General features: G+C 37.9%; 1 protein-coding gene across 1 annotated transcript; it reads left to right on the top strand.

Annotated features, from left to right (window-relative positions):
• Positions 1-268: 268 nt before the first annotated feature.
• Positions 269-9,728, top strand: tnfaip6 (tumor necrosis factor, alpha-induced protein 6). The gene is made up of 6 exons (XM_035676746.1): positions 269-407; positions 2,191-2,328; positions 3,142-3,303; positions 8,091-8,319; positions 9,269-9,309; positions 9,453-9,728. Exons 1-6 carry the CDS (start codon positions 308-310, stop codon positions 9,572-9,574), a joined length of 792 nt encoding a protein of 263 aa, XP_035532639.1. The 5' UTR covers positions 269-307; the 3' UTR covers positions 9,575-9,728.
• Positions 9,729-10,933: the final 1,205 nt, after the last annotated feature.

The following is a 10,933-nucleotide window of genomic DNA, read 5'->3' as shown; positions in this document are numbered from 1 at the left end:
TCCTGTCTTAATACCTGTAAATGGGGCTTAATGCAACGCTAAATGAAGACTTTCTTCACCAGGTAACAGTATATTTTATGAACTTATAATGTAGCAAAAATCTGAATCTGCAAACCCAAGATGTACGATAAAAGACTAAACTAGGTGTCATGTAAACATTCCAAGTGACCAGCAGCTGTATTTAATAAACTTCTAGTGAGTATCTTTGTCAGCGGCTCCACTCTGCTGGCTGAGAGTCAGTGCAGTATATAAAGGCAGCAGCAGCAGAGGGGCAGAGGAGAGAGCAGTTGCGCTCTGACAGAGCAGGATGCGCGTCTTTGCTGTCCTCTGGACACTCAGCTTCCTGCTGAAGGAGGCGCAGGCATGGGGCTTCAAAAATGGAATATTTCATAACTCAATATGGCTGGGTAAGTAACTTTTTCTCTTGTTGTTCCCTTGCTTTGTAGCTAGAAAGATGTCATCTAGGACCTCTTGGTTATGAAGTTGTGATAAAGTTGAAAAAACAATAACATAAACTTATATTTACATACTTACTGGCATATAACCTAGCTGGTTTACTAAATATGATGTCTTCCTTTGTTATTAAAATCCAGTATGATCTGCATTTTATTGTTATTAACCAGTGTTGCTTTGCCTTTCATCATGTTTCAGGCAAAGTTTTGCCGCAGCTATTTCACCTTACTCATTATTTTATGTTTTTGTAAACGCAGCAAAGAATATCTCACATAAAGGCACATTGTGAGGAGTGACCAGGATTAACAGGCAACCCACCAGCAGCTTTCCCTTTGCCAAACTGCATGTTTATGACCTGGCTGGGTGCTGCATGAGGCCAGTAAACACAGGGAAACAACTTCATCTCAGGGCAAACACATCAGAGTCCCAAGAAAAGACAGTTGAGCTAATATTGTTTCTATTTCTTTGGGAACAGAATGTATCAGTCCTACTAAAATGATATTGACAGCCCAGCTTTGAGTCTCTTCCTATGCTAGTTATTAAGATATAACTCAGACAAGCTGCTGACGTTCCCATACATACAGCTCTCACTTTCACTTTATGAACCCCATTCCATATGTTTTTACGAGGCGAGAGGGAAAGTAACAGAGCAGTGTTTCATAGTGCTAATGAGCTTGCCTTATCTTATTATTTCATGCAAATTGTGCCCAATATTAAATTTTTTCGGTAGGTTAAGTTGCTCTGATTCTCAATATTTTCTTTCTTTTTTGGAAATATCTGTCACTGTTATAGAAAATTACTGGTGTGATTATTTACACATAGTGTGGTGAACTGAGCTGACAGGGTATGTTCCTGTGGCAGTAAGCATGAGAGTTTAATGAGTGTAAAAACATTCATCAAACAGGTTAAAACGATCAAAATATCATCTTGATTCTAATTTCTGAGGGCTTTCTGCCTAGTTTTGCAGTCATGCATGCGCAAAAAGCCAAAACAGGATCAGCAGAGAACCCCCATTGAGGAGGGCAGGGAGCAAGTGACCCAATTGTTGGTGAACTTCCAAATTGGGGGACACAGTTAGCCTTTCTTGTTCATGTTTTAGCTCAATTTAACCTTGACCATGTCTTGGCTGCAGCCAGTTGAATGTGTTTTACAAAATCGTGTGTTACAGTTTTTCTCATTCGCTTTGGTGCAATTCTTGAATGAGAATTTTTGTTTTTTTCAAAACAATAAATTCAAATGTCTGTTTGTTCTTCACAACACATTTGAATGTCACGTTCACGTTTTGGCACGTGTGATCGAAACTGATGTTCAAATCATCATTTCATTGCTTGTGCTGTGCAAAATGTTTCATTCAGTTATCAAAATCTGTCAGACATGAGGATGTATAATACCTGTGGTCTCACTGAGCTACCGCAGGTCTTTTCATTGCTGTTGGGTTAGGGTAGGATGTCATTTTGTGGCAAATTATCTTTATTAATATTATCATGTTCACCATTTATGACTTTACCTGTTGGTAAATCATGTGTTTACCCTACTATTTCATCTAAAAAGGGCTGCTGTGAAAAGGTCTATTGCACTTACGGTTTAAAGAATGTTTCAAAAAAGGAGAAAAACCGTAACTGCTTGGCTAGAAGTCACTGAAGTTGCTAGAGACTGTGTCGCCACAGAAGCTCAATCGAGTCTCTCCTTACTTCAGACAGTGGTAGTAGCTCTTTTTGTTGTCTCTCTTTCTGACAGAACAAGCAGCTGGAGTTTACCACCGGGAATCGCGCAAAGGGAGATACCAGCTGACATTTAAAGAGGCCAAGGCTGTCTGCAAATACGAAGGAGGGAAGCTGGCCACTTACGAACAACTGGAGGCAGCTCGTCAAATAGGTCTGCAGCAGCTCACACACACACACACACGCACACACACTCATTGACAACGTGCACGCAGGCCTCCTGCCAGAGAAGATTTACTAGGGTGTATGGATCATAACTCATTATAACTCGCTCAAGGCAGAGTCCTTCATTATCGCCAATACTAGTTCCCATGAGTCTCAGAGTGCTGTTGGAGCCATTAATAAGCAGTTTGGGCTGTGTGTACCTTTCCTTTCTTTCATGAAACATCATGCCCCGAGGACAGGTCGCTGATGTAGTGATACGTGTCTTAACCCACTGGAATGCTTTTAATATGTATGAAAAGAGGCTCGTATGTTGGTGGGTTAAAGGTCACTGGAAAGCAGTGAGCAGAACACTTCTTTCCACCAGTGCTCTGCTGTTGCATGACTCCGTGCCAAATTTTAATCGGCCCCACGAGTGTTGTAAAATCCTGTTAACACCTTCTTGGGTGGGTAATATCACTGTTCCCTTGGCATAGGGATTGAATCCAGCCCCTAGCTCTGGCATTACGATCCACCTCCCTGTCAGCCATTACAGCAGTCTACCTAGGAGGTCCCTCTTTTATCTAGGCTGTTCTGGTCTGGGGTCTGCTGATTGTAACTCAAAGCTAAACTCTGAGGCCCCTGTCTTCACAAATTAGAGACACAACAAAATAACAAACAATTTAACTTATAATGGTCTGATCCAGGCTCTTTCTTTAGACTCTGCCCTGTTGGCAGAGTTGAAAAAAAAAGACCCTGTGTAGTTGGCAGAGTTTATTATCAGTGTATTGTTGCATAAAACCAGTACTTTTCTGCTCTTATTCAGGTTTCCATGTGTGTGCGGCTGGGTGGTTTGACAAAGGGCGTGTTGGCTACCCCATCGTCAAAGCTGGCGCCAACTGTGGTTTTGGGAAGATTGGAATCGTCGACTACGGATACAGGCTGAACAAAAGTGAGAGATGGGACGTGTACTGCTACAACCCACACTGTGAGTACATGTTTCATACACAGTAGTAAACAGTGCCTTAAAGGTCCAGTGTGTAACATTCAGGAGGATCTTTTTTCAGAAATGGAATATAATATTCATTAGTATGTTTTCATTAGTGTATAATCACCTGAATGTAAGAATCATTGTGTTTTGTTACCTTAGAATGAGCTGCTTATATCTACAGAGGGAATGGGTCCTCTTCTACGTTGCTTCTTTGCTTAATCAATGTACTTAAAGCTGTACTAAACAATAGTTCTATTTTTTATGTATAATGTGAAAGATGTCTCTTGTTGTGACAAATCCACAGAGAATTATCACCCGACTCTCCTGATCCCCTCCGCTCCTCGGAGCTTTCTGCTGATTGTTTTAGTTTTCTGGCCTGCAAATGTACTCTTTATATCAATATCATTTTTTTTTCATTGACTGTTGACAATTTTGAGATACTTTAGCTGTATTTCCACTACATGGTACTAGAGCCCTACCAATATATCTCTATTGTATTTGTATTGCCATATATATTATTTGGCATGCGCCAATATGAGATATTATATAATGCAGGAGAAAAAATGGTAATGTTATGGTGTCACTACAAAGTTTATCCAGCAGACTGCGCTGTGAGTTACAATACTATGGCAAGCAGCACAGAGTGTTGTTATGTTAAAGTCGATTTAACTTATATATTCTTTAATAAGTTATTTGTTAACAAAAGCAGCCTTCTGAGTACCTTTGTAGAGTCATATTGGTGCAAAATCCACATAGAAAAGGTCTATTTCCATTCCAGCTCAAAGATTCACTATATCAGTCGCCATATCTGTAATCTGTGAATTTCTGCCTTCTAAAATCAGTATTGGTCTCCAAAATCCCATATCAGTGGGCCTCTATATCGTACAGATCATCATAGCAACACAATTGGGAAACAACCTTGAAACAACAGGGAGATATTATTTTGTCTTGAGAAGCTACAGCCTTTATTTAGCCTTCTATATGACAAACTGTAACCTACACTGTACATTTATTGCCAGATTGACATTTATTCTGCCCTGCTCACACTTAACACTCTCTCTAACTCTCTCTCTCTCTCTCTCTCTCTTTCACTCATCCACACACTAACTACATGCACAAAAATGTGCATATATCCACACTTATAACAGAAGATATGCAGGGTTGGTGTTCTTGTCTATGTCTGCAGAGAGTAATCAGTAGAACACAGCGTAGTTTTGCCGGCTGACATTTTGATAATGTTGGCTATTTAAAAAATGCCAGGTTTGGGCACGATGTCCCGGGTGGTGCGACTAATTAGTGGCAGTGTTTTTACATCACCTTTTAGTATATGCTTAGCTTGCTTTAAAGCCCCAGTACCAGGTACTATCCATGATGGAAAACAAAAAAGAGATTGAGTACAATACATTTAATAAATTCAAATAATATGATACGTTGCTATTTATAATGCTCTGAAGAATAGATTCTACGTGACTTTTACCTGTAATTAAATGTCGGCCACTAGCGGGCAGGAGGACACAAAAAGTTTACGGATACAGAAACTTTTGGTACCAACACATTTAACAGTCAGTCAGTTTGTTAGAATCTTTTAGCTGAAAACAGGGTTAATGAGAACAAAGGTAATTTGCAGTCCGTGAAACTAAAACAAGGAGTTAAAAGAGGACAAACAGATCTGTAAAGATGAGCCGTTGGGTAATTATTCTCTAATAAGAGTTGTTCAAGCTATTGATTTATGGAGCATTTTAATGCTAGTATGTCTGAATGTTTGCAAACATTTTTAGGGCTTTTACTCATATTAGTGGTACTAGTATCTGAAAGGAAGAGGCTGTGTGTGGTTTAAGTGATGACATTATGACAGTGGTTAAGTGTCATGGTTAAGTGAGTCCCAGTGGGGGAGACCTGGGACCCCAGGTTAAGAATAGTCATCAAGTCTGAGGCTCCACAGACTCACTCAGGAAGTAGTCGTCACCGCTGCTCCCAGTCAAACATGAAGGACAATATAGAGAACTTAACCAGTGCAGGATGTGACCACAGTGGGAGAGAGGACTTTCTGTTGCCTTGACTGAAAGCCACATTCTCAGTCCCACCCTGTGACTTATCAGGGTCAGACCAAGAATAAACCTGGAGGAAGTAAGAGCATATCAGTCTGGATAAGATGTCAGTGGAGTAACTGAGTGATAACTTACACAAGGGCTCGTCTGTGAGTGTTTTAACCACCACCACGTCTGAAAGATGGAGTGAAACATAAAAACCTTATTGCATACAAATTTCACCATATGCCTGATTCATTGTGAGCCAAAGAATACTTAAACACTGTAAAAAACAATCAGACAGGAATGTAGTGGAATCAGCTAATCTTTCCTCATTTACTTAACGTAAATATACAAGTTTTATTTATTTCAAATGAATTCAACATTTTCAACTCCAAGTTTTTGTTTTCAGGCCACTTCAGAACTTAAAAACATGAGTTCTTCTAACTTGAAGACTTTTGAGTTGAAATGATGAGTTGAATGAATGTACTGTACCAAGTTCAATCAACTCACCAAATTCAGTTTCTAAAGAAACATACTTGGCATCTTAGGCTTCCCAGCATGCATTGTTTGAGAGTTAAAACTCTCCTGAGAACCTTCTTTTCTGTAGTTTTAGGAAAACATATATGACGGAAACTTTGTGTGAAATGAAGAACTGACTCTTCAAGAAAATGTAAAGGGAAATCAATCAATTTGTTTGTCAGTGTGACCAAACAGTTGTTGATTCAACCTAATATCATAACCTTATTGAACATGTTTTCTCAAGTTCAGTTAATCTAACTCAATTGGGTTTTAACTGGTTCAACTGGTCAATTGGTTTTTGGTTTAACTCAAAAGACTTAGAAACTAAATTAATAAATAACTAATTGTTCAACCTAAGTTCCGTTAAATCACATTTGTAAGGCAGCAAATTAACCTATATTTTTATGTTGAACCATCTCAAAATTATTTACAGTATTATGTCCATTTTAGTATATCTGAAAAACATTTAAAAGCAATATTTTAAAAATTAAAAAAAACACTAGTTCAGAATCAGAAATATTTCATGACAGTGGGTTTTTCACTGAAAACAGCTGCAGCTGAAAATGACACTATGACAGTAAAGCTGTGGGCCAGACAGATAAACAATGAGCACATAGAGCTGAGGGGAGTTTCTGAGTCAGGTGATTATTCTCTGTTGGTTATTATATTTATTATAGCAGCTTTAAACTTAGCTATTCAATATTTGTAATCAATATATGTACTGAGGGATATTTTTAGGTGAAAAAGAAACTTGCAGGTGCTCTCTGGTGGACAAACTATGTAATTGCAACACTGACTCCATTACTTATTTCTAATAACTTATTGGCTGACATACTGTATATGCAGTTACCTGTGATAATATATGCCAATAATATTGGTCCAGGTGATTAAGAACATGTTTAATTCCCTTCTGGCCAAAGTCAAATCTCTGATGAGACACTATAAAATGATAAATAACAAGAATACAATCAAACTTTTATTACCCAACAACCTGCATTTCATACTTAGTGGTTATGAGCTTTATTGTTAGTCTAGACAGTAACTCATTCAACAGAAACATGATCAAATGAATCTCATATTCTATAACCCTCTGATCCGTAAAGTTTGTCAATCCTCATGTCACCAGTCAGCTGTGTAAGCCAGACATTTTGGATGAATTGTGCCCCAGTGATGGATGTAAGCTTACTTTTTTAAATTCTCTACAACATTAAATTCCTCATCCCTGCAGGACGTCTGGGGGAAAAGCTTTTGATGCCATTGTCACCAGTCTCAACATGTGCGTTTGATTTGCTTTTTAAAAAAAAAGGATTTCTTATTCCTATTTAGAGTTCATTCAGAGATCACACGCAACAGACGGACCCCCAAACCAAAATTCTTCACATGAGCAGGCTGATTAAAGGAATACAATGTGGGGAGTTTAAAGTGGTCATTTTCGCCTGAGAACACAGACGCCAAATTTATCCTCAGCTGACAGTGGTCCAAAGCTGTCTTTTTCTGTATTGCTAGAAAAATGTGTCTTGGTTTTTGTATACTTTTATGTGTTGTGAGTGTGAAGGTTGTTGTGGCCCTCTTGTTCAATAAGCTCCATCCCTGTAGACCTACAGGGTAGAGTATCAAGTAAAGATGCTGCCAGGTTTATTTTCATTCTTTTTCAAGTGAAATCTGCTGTGCAGAGCTCCTACAGCTCACTTTCCCTTTTGCTTGCAGCAAATTCATGACTCTGCTGAACAACAACATAACTACATTTTCCACTACCCATCCAGGCTTAGAATAATTTACAAGGCAAACTTTATAAAACATGACCCTCATACCAGGCATTCAGAGGCAAAAAAAGGTCTTTGCAATGGGCTGCTATAGGCCTGTGGACAACGTACAAACTTCCCCGTTTCAGCTTTGACGAAGTGTTAATTTGTGTATAGAGAGTTAATTTAGGTGTTTCTTTTCTAGCTCATAGAGCACCTCCGTTAAAAATCCCTTTGCAAAAAAAACCCAAAACAACCCAGCAGTTGGAAGACACAGTAGCAGTTGCTTTTCACTACAATCGAAGAAGTATGCTGATTTAACTTGATGTACAGCATCGATCTGCTCCACAATATGTTGATATAAATCTTGCCTGGCCTTCCGTGCAGGTAACATCTAAAGTAACCTAACATGGGGACCTATGTTTAAGAAACTCAGCTTTAAAACATGCCTTTGAGAAGACTAATCCCTACATATCATTCATGCGTCTTACAGCCAAGGAGTGTGGCGGGGTGCTGACAGATCAGCAGAGGATCATTCAGTCTCCTGGCTTCCCTGAGGAGTATCAAGATGAGCAGATCTGCTACTGGCACATCCGTGTGCGCCTGGGCCAGAGGATCCAACTCCACTTCCTAGAGTTTGATGTGGAGGACGACACAGCGTGCCTAGCAGATTACCTGGATGTGTACGACAGCTATGATGATGTCTCCGGCTTTGTTGGGAGGTGAGGATCATTGGGGGAAAAAGTAGGACGTGTCCAAACTCCTAGCTCCTGATACTATAACTGAAACAGGACCTTCCTCGTTCAAATGGCCAATATGATTAAATGCAAGGTATATATTTCATAATTCTGATAAAATGCTAAACTGAACAAACAATAAAATATATTAAATTATATATATCAAATTCATAGCTAGATGTTGCACTAAGGCACAGCATTTGGACCAAAACAATTGGGCACTTTGGCCCACCAGACTCCATTGACAAAACCAGTAATTTTATTTTACAGATAATCGTAAAACAAACTCAAACTTTAAAACCTTCTTTGGTAGTCTTTCCACGTTCTTTCACTATCACCAACGCTGGTTATTGAAATAATATAGCTAATCCTTGGGGACAATTGCGCCCGTCAAAGTAGGGCCACTAAAAGTTAAAATTTTGCCACTGACAGGCTCAGAAGTTTCTGACAACATTATGGAAAGGATACCTACAGAAATCAACTGTAACTTTGTAACTTTATTCAAAGTGGACAAAAAACAAAATAAAATTCACCAAAACCATCTTTCTTAGTCTTTTTCCCAACAATCACCAACTCTCGTTTTGGGTCAAAATAAAATCCTTAATTCACTGATGTAGAAGGAAGAAAATACATATCTTTACATATCAAATACTTCTTTTCTGTTATATTAATGTTTTAAATGTCATATATGTAAGATTTAACATGTACAATAATACATTCAAGATTCGTTATCAAAAATCAGATTCAAAGAAAAAAAAAAACAGCATAATATGACAGCACTGTACAATATTAAATAGACTCCACTGACTAGAAAGTAATGAATCACCAGTACATCACAGTACTGGGATGAGATTCCTCTTCCAGCCCTCTGCATATGTTTGAACTGAAGAGAATGAGACATAAAAGTTTAATGTGAACACTTGTTTGTTTACAGATTCTGTGGCGATTATTTACCTGACGACATCATCAGTACAGGTAAGATCTCCTCATAATGTCATATAAGAAACATACAGTGTGTCTGTGTTATCTCTATGAGGAAACATTATTTGGCTGTTACACACTGATGGATCTCTGGATTACCAAAACACAAAACAATTACATTTGTCTTTATTTCACAGGAAATGTGATGACACTGAAGTTCCTGTCCGATGCTTCAGTTACAGCCGGGGGCTTCAAGTTACATTACACTGCCTTTAATGCATCTCTGTTTTCACAGAATCATACCCATTATTTCCACTGACCAATGGTTCAATACACTGATATAATCCTGTTGCTGTATTTATGAGGTTACTGGTTAGCTCATGAACTGTAATTAATAAGTCTCTAAAGCTGATTAAACAACGAATTCTGTCAAATAAACAAGATCCTTAAATTGTGTTGCAGTGTCTGTTCTTTTAATAAATATATTCATTACATTAAATGAAGTTGGATTATTTTGTAAACTCCATCTACAACAACATTTACTACTTTCACTTTTTTCAAATGTGTTTTTGTGTGTTCATTTGCCTAATCTCTTCATCTTTAGGACTGAATACAACAATTCATAATTATCAAGACCATTTTCATTTCATAGACAAAATATTAGCATTAGCTTTTTTATTAAATCAGGGGATTTATGAAAATTATTGCTCATTGCTGCGTAAAATGAATGTTTTTCAATGTTTTTGTTTAGGCTTGGTGGATTTTTGCAAATACCATTAGGAGCACTAGCAGGAGCCAGAGGAACCTGATGTTTTTTTTTACACATTATCTGTCTCATGTTCTACTGTCAGGATATAGGGAAAGTTTCAGTGAATATGACAAAAAGTTATTTTTGTAAAAAGTACCTACTGCAGCTTTAAATCTGTCTACACAAAACATATTTGTAACAAGAGAGGTGTGTCACCTTAAACCTGGGGTTTCTCTTTCAGGTTCATTATACTTCAACTGGAGGAGAAATCATTTTGCACTTGTTTGACATGCAGTGATGAAAAGATAATAATGCAGATTTTCTTTAAATCCTGATCTTAAATACTATCAATGAGTGAATGACACCAGTCCTCCGTAGATCACTAACATAATTGTAATTTAATTAGTAATTAACACAGTCTAAAATGAAATTACACCCTAACTATGAGAGGGAGATTGAATTGACAGGGGTAGGGTTAGAAAATGAAGTATTTTGCTAATCGATTAATCATTCAAGACATTTTTAAATCAAAACTTTCCCTTATTATCTGGTCGCAGGTTCTCAAATGTAAGGAATCACTTCTTTCTTGTGCTTATTATCACTGTAAACTATATATAATATATTTGTGTTTTGGACTGTTGATTAGACAAAACAAGACATTTGAGGACATCCTGTGGTACTGTAGTGATACTTTTTGCTCAACAATTGCAAAATAATTAATGAATAATTGAAATGAGCTTTGGTGACAGGCCTAATCGCAAGCACCAAATAAATACAAAGGATGCAAGGTTATTTAATTGTCATTTATTCATTACATCTGTAAAAAACTGCCACAGATGTTTTACCAGTCTGTGATGGCCAGCGTCCTCTTTTATGCTGTAGTTTGCTGGGGAGGAAGCAGCAAGAGGAGAGACGCCGGTCGACTGGACA

The sequence above is a fragment of the Morone saxatilis genome, unplaced genomic scaffold (genome assembly GCF_004916995.1).
Source record: "Morone saxatilis isolate NCDOM2014 unplaced genomic scaffold, NCSU_SB_2.0 Contig5, whole genome shotgun sequence".
NCBI classification, from domain to species: Eukaryota; Metazoa; Chordata; class Actinopteri; family Moronidae; genus Morone; species Morone saxatilis.
This window is presented reverse-complemented; position numbering and strand designations above follow the sequence as displayed.

Excerpts from the sequence above, each read along its gene's own strand:
- tnfaip6 (XM_035676746.1), top strand. The coding sequence starts at position 308 with ATGCGCGTCTTTGCTGTCCTCTGGACACTCAGCTTCCTGCTGAAGGAG. Across the intron at positions 408-2,190 it reads TCATAACTCAATATGGCTGG|AACAAGCAGCTGGAGTTTAC; the intron begins GTAAGTAACTTT and ends TCTTTCTGACAG. Across the intron at positions 9,310-9,452 it reads TGACGACATCATCAGTACAG|GAAATGTGATGACACTGAAG; the intron begins GTAAGATCTCCT and ends TTTATTTCACAG.